The following is a 15845-nucleotide window of genomic DNA, read 5'->3' on the forward strand; positions in this document are numbered from 1 at the left end:
TCCCACACAAGAGGTTAGTGTGCAAAATTGAAGCACATGGGATTGGGGGGAATATACTGGCATGGATTGAGAATTGGTTGACAGACAGGAAACAGAGAGTAGGAATAAACGGGTCTTTTTCCGGGTGGCAGGCAGTGACTAGTGGGGTATCGCAGGGATCAGTGCTTGGGCCCCAGCTATTCACAATATATATCAATGATTTGGATGAGGGAACCAAATGTAACATTTCCAAGTTTGCGGACGACACAAAGCTGGGGTGGAATGTGAGCTGTGAGGAGGATGCAAAGAGGCTCCAATGTGATTTAGACAAGTTGGGTGAGTGGGCAAGAACATGACAGATGCAGTATGACGTGGATAAATGTGAGGTTATCCACTTTGGTTGTAAAAACAGAAATGCAGATTATTATCTGAATGGTGATAGATTGGGAAAAGGGGAGGTGCAACGAGACCTGGGTGTCCTTGTACACCAGTCGCTGAAAGCGAGCATTCAGGTGCAGCAAGCTGTTAGGAAGGCGAATAGTATGTTGGCCTTCATTGCAAGAGGATTTGAGTACAGGAACAGGGTTGTCTTACTGCAGTTGTATGGGGCCTTGTTGAGACCACATCTGGAGTATTGTGTGCAGTTTTGATCTCCTTATCTGAGGAAGGATGTCCTTGCCATGGAGAGAGTGCAACGAAGGTTTACCAGACTGATTCCTGGGGTGGCAGGACTGACATATGAGGAGAGATTGGGTCGACTAGGCCTATATTCACTAGAGTTTAGAAGAATGAGAGGTGATCTCATCGAAACATATAAACTTCTAACAGGACGAGACAGACTAGATGCAGGGAGGATGTTCCCGATGGCTGGGGAGTCCAGAACCAGGTGTCACAGTCTCAGGATACGGGGTATGCCATTTAGAATCGAGCTGAGGAGAAATTTCTTCACTCAGAGGGTGGTGAACCTGTGGAATTCTCTATCACAGAAGGCAGTGGAAGCCAAGTCATTAGATGTATTCAAGAAGGAGATAGATATATTTCTTACTGCTAAAGGGATCAAGGGATATGGGGAAAAAGCAGGAACAGGGTACTGAGTTAGACGATCAGCCATGATCATTTTGAATGGCGGAGCAGGCCTGAAGGGCCAAATGGCCTACTTTTGCTCCTATTTTCTTTGTTTCTATGGTAGCACCACTACTGACCGAGCTGGCCGAGTCCTGAAGGACATAGCTGCCAGACTGGGCCTGTGGCAGGTGGTGAGTGAACTAACACGAGGGAAAAACCTACTTGACCTCGTCCTCACCAATCTATCTGTCACAGATGCATCTGTCCATGACAGTATTGGTAGGAGTGACCACTGCACAATCCTCGTGGAGACGAAATCCCGTTTTCGCACTGAGGACACCATCCAACGTGTTGTGTGGCACTACCACCGTGCTAAATTGGATAGATTCAGAACAGATCCAGCAACTCAAAACTGGGCATCCATGAGGCGCTGTGGGCCATCAGCAGCAGCAGAATTGTATTCCAGAACAATCTGTAACCTCATGGCCCGGCATATTCCTCACTCTACCATTACCAACAAGCCAGGGGATCAACCCTGGTTCAATGAGGAGTGTAGAAGAGCATGCCAGAAGCAGCACCAGGCGTACCAAAAAATGAGGTACCAACCTGGTGAAGCTCCAACTCAGGACTACATGCATGCTAAACAGTGGAAGCAACATGCTATGGACAGAGCTAAGCGATTCCACAACCAATGGATCAGATCAAAGCTCTGCTGTCCTGCCACATCCAGTCGTGAATGGTGGTGGACAATTAAACAACTAACGGGAGGAGGAGGCTCTGTAAACATCCCCATTCTCAATGATGGCGGAGTCCAGCACGTGAGTGCAAAAGACAAGGCTGAAGCATTTGCAACCATCTTCAGTCAGAAGTGCAGAGTGGATGATCCATCTCGGCCTCCTCCCGATATCCCCACCATCACAGAAGCCAGTCTTCAGCCAATTCGATTCACTCCACGTGATATCAAGAAACGGCTGAGTGCACTGAATACAGCAAAGGCTATGGGCCCCGACAACATCCCGGCTGTAGTGCTGAAGACTTGTGTTCCAGAACTAGCCGTGCCTCTAGCCAAGCTGTTCCAGTACAGCTACAACACTGGCATCTACCAGACAATGTGGAAAATTGCCCAGGTATGTCCTCTCCACAAAAAGCAGGACAAATCCAATCCGGTCAATTACCGCCCCATCAGTCTACTCTCAATCATCAGCAAAGTGATGGAAGGTGTCGTCGACAGTGCTATCAAGCGGCACTTACTCACCAATAACCTGCTCACCGATGCTCAGTTTGGGTTCCGCCAGGACCACTCGGCTCCAGACCTCATTACAGCCTTGGTCCAAACATGGACAAAAGAGCTGAATTCCAGAGGTGAGGTGAGAGTGACTGCCCTTGACATCAAGGCAGCATTTGACCGAGTGTGGCACCAAGGAGCCCTAGTAAAATTGAAGTCAATGGGAATCAGGGGGAAAACTCTCCAGTGGCTGGAGTCATACCTAGCACAGAGGAAGATGGTAGTGGTTGTTGGAGGCCAATCATCTCAGCCCCAGGACATTGCTGCAGGAGTTCCTCAGGGCAGTGTCCTAGGCCCAACCATCTTCAGCTGCTTCATCAATGACCTTCCCTCCATCATAAGGTCAGAAATGGGGATGTTTGCTGATGATTGCACAGTGATCAGTTCCATTCGCAACCCCTCAGATAATGAAGCAGTCCGTGCCCGCATGCAGCAAGACCTGGACAACATCCAGGCTTGGGCTGATAAGTGGCAAGTAACATTCGCGCCAGACAAGTGCCAGGCAATGACCATCTCCAACAAGAGAGAGTCGAACCACCTCCCCTTGACATTCAACGGCATTACCATCGCCGAATCCCCCACCATCAACATCCTGGGGGTCACCATTGACCAGAAACTTAACTGGACCAGCCATATAAATACTGTGGCTACGAGAGCAGGTCAGAGGCTGGGTATTCTGTGGCGAGTGACTCACCTCCTGACTCCCCAAATCCTTTCCACCATCTACAAGGCACCAGTCAGGAGTGTGATGGAATACTCTCCACTTGCCTGGATGAGTGCAGCTCCAACAACACTCAAGAAGCTCGACACCATCCAAGATAAAGCAGCCCGCTTGATTGGCACCCCATCCACCACCCTAAACATTCACTCCCTTCACCACCGGCTCACTGTGGCTGCAGTGTGCACCATCCACAGGATGCACTGCAGCAACTCGCCAAGGCTTCTTCAACAGCACCTCCCAAACCCGCGACCTCTACCACCTAGAAGGACAAGAGCAGCAGGCGCATGGGAACAACACCACCTGCACGTTCCCCTCCAAGTCACACACCATCCCGACTTGGAAATATATCGCCGTTCCTTCATCGTCGCTGGGTCAAAATCCTGGAGCTCCCTTCCTAACAGCACTGTGGGAGAACCTTCATCACACGGACTGCAACGGTTCAAGAAGGCGGCTCACCACCACCTTCTCAAGGGCAATTAGGGATGGGCAATAAATGCTGGCCTCGCCAGCGACGCCCACATCCCAAGAACAAATAAAAACAAACGTTGCCACATACTAACCGCATGTCGATGTAACGTCACATTAGAGAGACATAATTAACCCTGTAAGATATAGTGCACTGGAGCCCCTTGGGGACTTTTACCTAGATTTGCTTAGGTTAGTGTGAGCAGTCAAGATAACTTGATTCTGGGACCCGATGAGTCCGTTGTTTGTGGGAGGTTCTCGGTGTCAATCTAATGGGTTATATGAATGTTTTGATCAATAAACTGCATTAATAAGTCATATCAGTATTTCCTGGTCCTCGAACTTGTATTAAGGGAAAAGATAAATGACTCTCCTATAAACACAACACTGTCTTTCAGATGAGACATTAAATCGAAGCCCCTTCTCATTGTTTAGGTGTACTTGGTACTATTCGAAGAAGTGCAGGAAATTCTCCCGGTGTCTTGGCCAACGTTGCTATTTGTGGGATGTTCGGTGCAAATTGGCTGCTGTGTTATCCACATAACAGTGATTACACTTCAGAACAATTCATTGGCTGTGAAGGACTTTGGGACATCCTGAGGATGTGACTAGTATTTTATAAATGCATGTCCTTTCTTGCTATCAGTATTTGTACAATATTTATAACTCATTCATTTCAATGTAACTTGATTGGCTCCCCATCCACCACCCTAAACATTCACTCCCTTCACCACCGGCGCACTGTGGCTGCAGTGTGTACCATCCACAGGATGCACTGCAGCAACTCGCCAAGGCTTCTTCGACAGCACCTAACAGCACTGTGGGAGAACCTTCACCACCCGGACTGCAGCGGTTCAAGAAGGCGGCTCACCACCACCTTCTTGAGGGCAATTAGGGATGGGCAATAAATACTGGCCTTGCCAGCAATGCCCACATCCCATGAACGAATAAAAAAAAATCTAAACTTCAATAACATTCATATTAAAATAAATTTGGACCTTATTGGAACTGTGGTCACTGTTACTTCTAACACCATCGAAAGGTGACACTAACTAGCCAGCAACATCTGTATAGAGTGGGACGCAGAACCTCACCTCAGCACTAACTGCACCAGTTACAGTGGCCCTGACCCCCACGGTGCTGACAATGGCAGCTTGATAGTGCAGGTGGTGAAGGGTGGTACATTGGAAGCAGTGCTTCACACAGATTGGTGTCTGTATGGCCCAGTATCACACTCTTACACACAAGGCCATCGAGAGAGTCTTTCGACTATTATTGCTGAGGTTGGTTAGGTTTTGTACAGCAGTGGAAACCTATTGCTGTATCAGTGACTCCAACTGCAGAAATACCCAGCTCAGGACAGATGTGACAGTAGGGACACTGGAATATCTTTCTCCCCTCAGTCATCTAGTGCCTTTTGTAAAAGTGATTTGTGTCTGCTTTAAACCAAAGACTGGTTACAGTAAAGAAGGAGGCCATTTCACTCATTGTGTCTGTGCTGGCTTTTTACTGGAGCAATCCAAAAATAATTCCACTGCCTTGCTCTCTCCACATAGCTCTTGTATCTTCCCCACTTTAAATATTTATCTAATTTTCCCTTAACCAATGTGATGGTCTCTGCCTCAACCACTCCCTGTGGCAAAGCTCCCAACAACCCTCTGCATATAAAATATTCTCCTGATCTCTCTCCTCACTCTCCTAGTGACTATTTTAAATCGGTGAACTAGTCTTTCCCTATTCACTCTATCAAAGCTCTTCATAATTAAAAAAAAACCTCTTTTAAATCTCTTCTTAACCATCTCTGCTCCAGTGGAAATATTCCCAGTATCTCAAGTCTCTCCTCATAACTCTAGTTTCCCATCCCTGGCATCATCCTGGTGAATCCAACGCTATTTGCGCTCTCTGGTTTTAATGTTCTTTCTATAATGTGACGCCCATGACTGAACCCAGTTTCTAACTGTGGCACAGGAACAGTCCCATGTTCCTCATGTGAAGTAAACATGCTAACATATGTCTCTCACAGCAGGGTTTGAGCTGCTGGGTGTCGAACAAGCTGCTAATCACCAAACTACCAGGGTCCTGCTGCCAGCTTCACGCTCACACCTTGGCTGTGGTGAAATGCTCAGTGCCTAGTGATGGGTATATGAGCAATTGGCCATCTCCTGCCGTCCTGCCAGATGCCCATGATGTAAACAAACTAAAAGTCTTTCTCTGCTGAATGAATGCTGAATTACCCATCATGTAATGGGAAGAGAGAATAGCAGGTCTGCTTTCTCAAGTGAGAGTTCATTTATTGCACTGCATAGCTATAAATTGGACTATGTTGAGACAAACATTAATTATCACCTCAATGCACGACCTATTGTTAATGTGCTGTAATAAAATTCTGTCACTGAGCTGATGTTGTATATCCAAGTTTGCAGATGACACAGTAATTTTTCCACTTGTGGGTGAGACCAGAACCAAGGGCCATAAATATAAGATAGTCACTAATAAATCCAATAGGGAATTCAGGAGAAACTTCTTTACCCAGAGAGTGGTGAGAATGTGGAACTCGCTACAAGGAGTAGTTGAGGCGACGAACATTGATGCATTTAAGTGAAACTAGATAAACACAGAGGGAGAAAGGAATAGAAGGATATGCTGATAGGGAGGGAGGTGGCTCACATGGAGTATAAACACCGGCATGGACCAGTTGGGCCGAGTGGCCTGTTTCTGTACATTCTTTGTAAGTTAGGAGGGACAGTAAGTTGTGTGGATGAGAGCAGGATGTTACAGAGGGACATAAACAGATTAAGTGAGTGGGAAGTGTGAGGTCATCCACTTTGGATCTGAGAAAGACAAATCAGAATATTTTCTTAATAGCGAAAGACTTGGAGGAGCAATGGGATTTAGCTGTCCGTGTACATAAATCATGAAAAGCTAGTGCACAGGTACAAAAAGTCATCTAAAAGGCTAATAGGATGTTGGCCTTTATCTCAAAGAAGCTGGATTACAAAGGGGAGGAAGTGATGTTCCAGCTGTCCAGAGCTCTGGTCAGACCACATCTGGAGACTGGGTTCAGTTCTGGGCCCCGCCCCTCAGGAAGGATATATTGGCCTCAGAGGGGGTGCAGTGCAGATTCACCAGAATGATACTGGGCTAAAAGGGTTAAATTATGAGGCCAGGCTGAATAAATTTGGCTTGTATTCCATTGAGTTTAGAAGATAGAGGGGTGACCTAATCAAGGTGTTTAACGATACAATTTTAAAGGAGATTCGTGAACAGAGACCTGGGGGTTCACATACACAAATCTTTGAAGGTGGTAGGATAAGTTGAGAAGGCAGCCCCCAAAACATATCTGAAATGCATCAACATGAAACTACACAAATATCCTGACCCTGGGTTTCCAAGTGTGGTTCACAATTATTTGTAACTATTGTGGGCACATTGTGTGTGTTAGAGGCCCAGAGTATCAACAACAGGCTGACCAAATACAAGCAACAGAATAAATGAACAAACTGTGATCCGTTGGGGGGTGGAGGGCTATAAAGGCCGTTCTCTGAGTTGACCGTGGATGGATATTTTGCAGCTTTCCTGAGAACTCTTCCATTAAAAGCCGAACAAAAGCCTTCTGCTTGACCCCCATTCACAGTTGAAGAAGGTCATTCTCACAGAGATTGGGCAGCATTGTCACTGGTCAGTTCAAGGAGATTTCTCTTCGATGTATTAAATAACAAGAACAGAATAGAGAGGAGACAATATGAGGAGAGGGTCGAATGTGGGAATCCGGATAATCCGTATTCATTTGTGGTTAGTCTTTGCTAATTGTTCATGGCACCGTAAACCTGAAGGTACAAGATGACCAATCTCTTATCATAAATATACAGCCTGTGCTTTGGTCACCAAATACCTTCACCAAAGAATGCGTTCCAAAATATCCTGTTAGATACTTGGTGTCTCAAATTGAAGGACCCGCAGCTTGTTAACATTGAACAGGCTGCGATGAAAATAGCCCTAAGAAGATAAAGTGTCTGTGCTGATCAGCTCAGTGTGTCTGACCACACGTGGCCTGTTTAGAGCTGTATTTCCTGGGATGATCAGAACCTGGATTTATTCACATGTTTGACATTGGAGGATTAGCTTACCTGAGTCCTACTGTACTTTGCATACAGACCCAACAGATGGAGTGTGCTAAGCATTGCACAAGTCACAAACCCTTTGATCAACTATGTTGCCAGCATTACTGGTGAAGGAGAACAGCATATTGCACCAAGGAGCCGTCACAGTCACAGTCACCGTCACAGTCACACGGCGTGCTGCGTGACTCCACACTCCTCGTGTGGGTTAGAATTTATTAGGTTTTTGTTTCTACGTCGCAATAAATATAATGTACGAGAATCAAAATACATCAACCAGCTCATGTGGAATGCCTCAGAGTTTGATGCTGAATGTTGGTAAATTTGTCGGTGGCAAGAGATATTGGGCTGACCAACGTTCAGTGCCAGCTGGCACCGCTGTGTATCTGCCCAGTGTGGATACTTCCCGGCTCAGTCACCTCCTCGTCAACTAGCAGGAACAGAAGGTAGACCAGGCTGTGACGTCCCATGGACTTACTCACTGATGTCAGCCAAGCAGCTCCTGCTCAATCGGAGACCTGAAGTGGCCCATCTTCACTGGAGGAACCCCCTTCAGTCTGATGTTTCCGTCCAATAGAAGTTTTTCTAAATTAATTATTTTTAAAGTTTAACTAGATGGATGGGAATGTATCAAAATTACACTTTCACCTCCCCACGACCCCACAGCTACCTTCTACTTTTAGTCTTCCCTGTCCCCTGAAATCGCCCAATGTTCTGTCCAGAGGACTGCTGGATTGACAAATGCCACTCACATCCTGTGCCAGTATCCTGGGCAACTGACCCTCTCAAGGAGCCCCTCTCTGTGACTGGACAGTTGAGATTGGATCCTCGCTGCATCGAGACACAGTAGACTGAGCCATTGCCCTAACTTTCTGTGTTGCCCCCATCTCCAAATATCAGGGTGACACAGCTCATTCTTAATTTCTGGCTGGTTCCCAGAAGACTCCTAGATGATAGACCCAACACTGTCCATGTTCACTGGGAGTGACGGTAGACTCTACACTGCCCATGTTCACTGGGAGTGACGGTAGACTCTACACTGCCCATGTTCACTGGGAGTGACGGTAGACTCTACACTGCCCATGTTCACTGGGAGTGACGGTAGACTCTACACTGCCCATGTTCACTGGGAGTGACGGTAGACTCTACACTGCCCATGTTCACTGGGAGTGACGGTAGACTCTACACTGCCCATGTTCACTGGGAGTGACGGTAGACTCTACACTGCCCATGTTCACTGGGAGTGACGGTAGACTCTACACTGCCCATGTTCACTGGGAGTGACGGTAGACTCTACACTGCCCATGTTCACTGGGAGTGACGGTAGACTCTACACTGCCCATGTTCACTGGGAGTGACAATTAACTCTGCACTGACCATGTGTAGTGATTGCAGAGCCTTATTACCCAATTAGTAAGAGCTTCTGTCTCCGGCTGCTATGCCAAAGCTGTGCGAGAACCTGGTTAGGCCAATCCTTAAATACACAGGCGTTCATTTCTGATCATCGAGCACAAAGGAAGTGGCAAGGTCCCAGTATACTCTTCCAGGAAGTGGTGGAGGTGCAAACTCCAGACTGGTTCCAGAAGTTCAATGACTGCAGAGTTGTTGATTTGATGGGCATTGTGTGTTTCTATCAACGGATGAATGTAATGTGTCAAATGGCCTCGCTCGTGTACTTATCTTTGTTTAATGAAGTATATTGATCACAATATGCACCTCCTCTGCCACCCACAGGAATGTGTGTGTTATTACATAGAATTACATAGAATTTACAGCACAGAAACAGGCCATTCGGCCCAACAGGTCTGTGCTGGTGTTGATGGATGGGCAATAAATGCCGGCCTTGCCAGCGACGCCCACATCCCATGAACGAATAAAAAACTGCTCCACTCAAGCCTATTGCAGGACTGTAATCAGAATTCAATCAAATTTTTCACTGATTTAATCAAACAATTAGTCAGAATTTTGCTAAAACGTCATTATTTTTCAAACAATGAAGGGAGAAATGACATCAGCCTGTCTCATTGAAAGTTAAAATCTGCAGTCTGACAGTTTACAACTTCCACAGTGGCTCAGAGGCAAGAATGCGATCAACTGAGCCAAGCTGACATGTTTGTAATGCTAAGTTTATCTTTTCAATCAAACCCATACTGCACCAATTTAAGAATTATAAAACAATTATAGAAGAAAAGGCAACAATCTGAGATAATTTCACTTTAAAAAGAACTTTAAGTTGTTCATGAGAGTTTCTTGTTGTAACGAGTAGCCAATGGGAGACTCCCATTCAGTGTAGCCAATGGGAGACTACTGCCCTGTCTCCCTGGATTCCCATTGGATTTTGTGTTCTAATTGTAATAGAAATTACACAATGCCCAAGTGTCTGAAGTGTGTTTTTTCAAAGTGTGTCTGCACAGAGTTCACTACGTCAGCAGATTGCTGGTGAGGAAGGATTAACAGGCACCAGAAAGTATTGTCCTTCCTACTCCAACCTTGCAACCCTCCGAGATCTCTGCATTCCTTCAATTCTGGCCTCTTGTCCATCCCCCATTTCCTTCGCCCCACCATTGGCGGCCGTGCCTTCAGCTGCCTGGGCCCTAAGCTCTGGAATTCCCTCCCTAAACCTCTCCGCCTCTCTCTCTCCTCCTTTCAGACGCTCCTTAAAACCTACCTCTTTGACCAAGCTTTTGGTCACCTGTCCTAATATCTCCTTATGTGGCTCGGTGTCAATTTTTGTCTGATTCACGCTCCTGTGAAGCGCCTTGGGATGTTTTACTACGTTAAAGGTGCTATATAAATGCAAGTTATTGTAATCAGTGTGCAGTCATTGATAGGGTTAGACTCGGGATGCCGACCCTAGTCTGTGAGGTCAGGGGTCAGGGATGGAGCCCCAACCCCCTATTAGCTTCTGCCACCAACCAATCTGAACAGCAATTGAGAGGACCTGTGTATGCAGTAACCAATCCGATTGCTAATAATATATACGTAATCGGCTGGCACAGGAGGAGGGGGTAATGCTGGGCGACACTGCGTCACGGCGCTGGTCGACACCGCGTCACGGCGCTGGTCGACACCGCGTCGCTGGGCGACACCGCGTCACGACGCTGGGCGACACCGCGTCACGACGCTGGTCGACACCGCGTCACGGCGCTGGGCGACACCGCGTCGCTGGGCGACACCGCGTCACGACGCTGGGCGACACTGCGTCGCAGCGCGGCGCTGGTCGACACTGCGTCACGGCACTGGGTGATGTCGTGGTGCTGGGCGACACCGCGTCACTGCCCGGCGCTGGGCGACGCCGCGTCACGACGCTGGGCGACACTGCGTCACTGCCCGGTGCTGGTCGACGCTGCGTCACGGCACTGGGTGATGTCGCGGCGCTGGGCGGCGTGTTAATGTATCATTAACCGGTCTGTCTGGAATAATGATGAAGAGTTTCAGTTGACAAAATTGTCTTTTCCTGTTCAGAGACCTGACTCAGTGTCAAACTGAGCATGCTCACAACTTCCCATCTCTCAAACCTCATTTGCAGTGTATGTGGTTTTTTAAAAGAGCTTCAGAAACAGTGTTTGCTTCGAACAGCCTGTTCCTTCAACATTTACAACACTTTAAACTCGAGATTCATGATGCTGACAGTTAATAGGAGAACCAGTGAGAAAAACTGTCACCTCTCCGGCTGATGTGACAGTGAAGATTCAACTTGTTTCCAGGAACGTTCCCGTAGATTAGTGAGTCAACAGGCAAAAGTGTTCAATTGGAATGTGAATGAGAGAGAAGTTATGTTAAACTTATATCAAACCTTGCACAGTTCCAGTCTCCATATACGTTGGTTAGACCACACCTGGTGCACTGTGCACGGTTCTGGTCTCCATATTATAAAAAGAATCACAGGGTGATACCAGAACTAAGCGGTTATACCTATCAGAAAAGGCTGAACGGGCTGGGGCTCTTTTCTCTGGAAAAGAGAAGACTGAGGGGTGACCTGATCGAGGTCTTTAAGATTATGAAAGGGTTCGATAGGGTAGATGTAGAGAAGATGTTTCCACTTGTGGGGGAGACCAGAACTAGGGGGTCATAAATATAAGATAGTCACTAATAAATCCAATAGGGAATTCAGGAGAAACTTCTTTACCCAGAGAGTGGTGAGAATGTGGAACTTGCTCCCACAGGGTGTAGTTGAGGCGAATACCATAAATGCATTTAAGGGGAAGCTCGATAAACACACGAGGGAGAAAGGAATAGAAGGAAATGCTGATAGGGTGAGATGAAGATCAGGCATCCACAGCCCAGCTGGGGGAAGAGAGCTCCAGTTATATATTCACTGGTTCCAGTTATATATTCACTGGTTCCAGTTATATATTTACAATCTGGGGGGAATGCTTATAATTTTCAGTTTTATCTGATATTTTACCTTTTAAACATGTTTTGATGATACATAACCTAGAATTTAAAATAATTTTAAATGATTTTATATTGAAAACAGTTAAAAGGCAAATGTACAAATAAAAACAATGCAATTAAACTCTGCATGGAATGAAAGTAAATAAAATAATTGCAATTTAAATATTCCATAATAATGGAAAAATAGTCACAGAAGTCAGATTGAGACAGCTTCTGAAAAGTGCCTAAAATCCCAACATGTTAATTCAAGCAGTTTAATTTAAAATAGCTCACAGCTACAAAGGGGACCGGGCTTCCTTCTGCAGAATCTTTTTGTGGGTCAGAGAAGTCCTACTCCTTCACCATTCTTGTTTCATCCCTTTACCCGACTTGCTGCTGTTTGCCGGCTGTTCACAACACCCTGATCACCAGCCTCAGGACATGTTGTGAGCAACTCTGCCCTTTCAGCACAATTATTCTGCATTACCTCCACCACTTACTCCCCCTTCATTAACTGATCCGCATTGTAGACTCATGACTAAGGTCAGAGCATGTGGAGTCAGGGGACAGGATGTAGCAGGATGGATAGCAAGATGGCTACAAAACAGAAAACAGAGAGTAGGGGTTAAGGGTGGCTACTCAGACTGGCAAAAGGTGGGAAGTGGTGTTCCGCAGGGATCGGTGCTGGGACCACTGTTGTTCACAATGTACATAAACGCTTTGGACTTGGGAATCGGAAGTACAGTTTCAAAATTTGAGGACAACATCAAATTGGGGATATAGTTAATACTGAGGAGAACTCCGACAAAATACAGGAAGACATTAATAAAACTTGCAGAATGGGTGTGTAATTGACAAATGAATTTCAATATAGATAAGTGTGAGGTGATACATTTTGGTAGGAAGAATAAGGAGGCCACACACTGATTGGGAAACAAGAGTGTAAATGGAGTAGAGGAGCAGAGGGATCTGGGGGAACAGACACACAAATCACTAAACGTAGCAACGCAGATTAATAGGGTCATTTAAAAAAAAAGCAAACCAAGCACTGGGGTTCATTTCTAGAGGGATAGAATTGAAAAGCAGGAAAGTTATGTTAAACTTGTATAGAACCTTGGTTAGACCACACTTGGAATACTGTGAACAGTTCTGGCCTCCATATTATAAAAAGGATATAGAGGCACTGGAGAAGGTGCAAAAAAGATTTACTAGGATGATACCAGAACTGAGAGTTATACCTATCAGGAAAGATTGAGAAGACTGAGGGGTGACCTGGTTGAGGTCTATAAGATAATGATAGGGTTTGATAGGGTAGACGTAGAGAAGGTGTTTCCACTTGTGGGGGAGACCAGAACTAGGGGCCATAAATATAAGATAGTCACTAATAAATCCAATAGGGAATTCAGGAGAAACTTCTTTACCCAGAGAGTGGTGAGAATGTGGAACTCACTACCACAAGGAGTAGTTGAGGTGAATAGTGTAGATACATTGAAGGGGAAGCTGGATAAACACATGAGGAAGAAAGGAATAGAAGGAGATGCTGATCGGGTGAGATGGAGTAGGGAGGGAGGAGGCTCGTGTGGAGCATAAACACCGGGATAGACCAATTGGGCCGAATGGCCTGTTTCTGTGCTGTACAATCCATGTAATTCTATGATCCACTAAGATACTTGTATATATTTAGCTATCCAGCAGTTTTTCTTCTGTATGTTGTTTATAAAGATTTATTTTTCCCTTCCAGCTGTGTGGCTGCGGACTCCTCGGAGTGGGAATATGGCTCTCAGCGACACAAGGCAACTTCGCCACTATATCCCCGAGCCTCCCCTCGCTCTCGGCTGCCAACCTGCTCATTGCCATTGGGACGATTGTGATGGTGGTTGGATTTCTGGGCTGTCTTGGTGCCATCAAGGAAAACAAGTGCCTCCTTTTAAGCGTGAGTAACGCCGTACGGGGAGCGCAGGTAACGCCGTACGGGGAGCGCGGGTGACGCCGTACGGGGAGCGCGGGTGACGCCGTACGGGGAGCGCGGGTGACGCCGTACGGGGAGCGCGGGTGACGCCGTACGGGGAGCGCGGGTGACGCCGTACGGGGAGCGCGGGTGACGCCGTACGGGGAGCGCGGGTGACGCCGTACGGGGAGCGCGGGTGACGCCGTACGGGGAGCGCGGGTGACGCCGTACGGGGAGCGCGGGTGATGGTCTTGTATTTCTATAGCGCCTTTTACGACATCATGCCGTCCCCAGGGCGCTTTCCAGCCGATGAAGTGCTTTTGAAATGTAGTCACTGTTGTAGTGCAGGGAGGCCCGGCAACCAATCTGCGCACAGCAGGGTCCCACCAATAGAGGTTTGATGACCAGAGGGACTGTTTTGGTGAAGTTGTTTGAGGGGTGGATATTGGTCAGGATACTGGGGAGAACTCCCCTGCTCGTCTTCAAAATAGAAAATACAGTAATCTCTATATTATTTGTTTCACCAAAAATGTGCATATGTTTAAAAAAAAATTCAAGAGTTTTACTAGAATGGTTTCAGGGATGAGGGACTTTAGTTACGTGGATAGACTGGAGAAGCTGGGATTGTTCTCCTTGGAACAGAGACGGTTGCGAGGAGATTTGATCGAGGTATTCAAAATCATGAAGGGTCTAGACAGAGTAGATAGAGAGAAACTGTTCCCATTGGCTGAAGGGTCAAGATCCAGAGGACACTGATTTAAGGTGATGGCAAAAGAACCAAAGGTGATGAGGAAAAACTTTTTTTTACACAGTGAGTGGTTAGGATCTGGAATGCACTGCCCGAGGGGGCGGTGGAGGCAGATTCAATCATGGCCTTCAAAAGGGAACTGGATAAGTATTTGAAAGGAAAAAATTTGCAGGGTTACGGGGATAGGGCGGGGGATTGGGACTAGCTGGATTGCTCTTGCAAAGAGCCGGCATGGACTCGACGGGCCGAATGGCCTCCTTCCGTGCTGTAACCTTTCTATGATTCTATAATAGACAGCGAGTGTGAGTGACGATATGACTATAGACAGCGAGTGTGAGTGACAGTAGTATACAGCACAGAAGGAGGCCAGTCGTCCCATCGGGCCCGTGCTTGCTCTTTGTAACAGCAATCCAGTTAGTCCCATTCCCCCTGCTCTTTACCCGTAGCCCTGTAAATTTTTTTCCTTCAAGTATTTATCCAATTCCCTTTTGAAAGTTATTATTGAATCTGTTTCCACCGCCCTTTCAGGCAGCGCATTCCAGATCAGAACAACTCACTGCATAAATGTTTTTTTCCTCAAGTCGCCTCTGGTTCTTTTGCCGATCTCCTTAGCCGTGATCTTGTTGAATGGCGGAGCAGGTTGGAGGGGCCGAATGGCCTACTCCTGCTCCTAGTTCTTACGTTCTTAAATCTGTGTCCTCTGGTCACCGACCCTTCTGCCACTGGAAACAGTTTCTCCTTATTTACTCTATCAAAACCCTTCATGATTTTGAGCACCTCGATTAAATCTCCTCTTAACCTTCTCTGCTCGAAGGAGAACAATCCCAACTTCTCCAGTCTCTCCATGTAACTGAAGTCCCTCATCCCTGGTACCATTCTAGTAAATCTTTTCTGCACCCTCTCTAAGGCCTTGACATCCTTCCTAAAGTGCGGTGCCCAGAATTGGACACAATCCTCCAGCTGAGGCCTAACCAGTATTTTATAAAGGTTTAACATAACTTCCTTGCTTCTGTACTCTATGCCTCTATTAATAAAGCCCAGGATCCCATATGCTTTTTTAACAGTCTTCTCAACCTGTCCTGCCACCTTCAAAGGTTTATGTACATACACCCCCGGGTCTCTCTGTTCCTGCACTCCCT

The 15845-nt window shown here is 46.7% G+C and overlaps 1 protein-coding gene across 5 annotated transcripts in view; it reads left to right on the forward strand.

The window, feature by feature from the left end:
- The window catches only part of LOC137334484 (tetraspanin-9-like), a 227390-nt gene that overhangs the window by 178853 nt on the left and 32692 nt on the right, over positions 1 to 15845 (forward strand). For all 5 annotated transcript variants that reach the window (XM_067999183.1, XM_067999184.1, XM_067999186.1 and 2 more), the window contains one exon: positions 13752 to 13943. In XM_067999183.1, coding sequence (XP_067855284.1) covers positions 13752 to 13943 — 192 coding nt within the window. The remainder of the gene's footprint in view (positions 1 to 13751; positions 13944 to 15845) is intronic.

This window comes from Heptranchias perlo, chromosome 18 (genome assembly GCF_035084215.1).
Source record: "Heptranchias perlo isolate sHepPer1 chromosome 18, sHepPer1.hap1, whole genome shotgun sequence".
In the NCBI taxonomy this organism is placed as follows: domain Eukaryota; kingdom Metazoa; phylum Chordata; class Chondrichthyes; order Hexanchiformes; family Hexanchidae; genus Heptranchias; species Heptranchias perlo.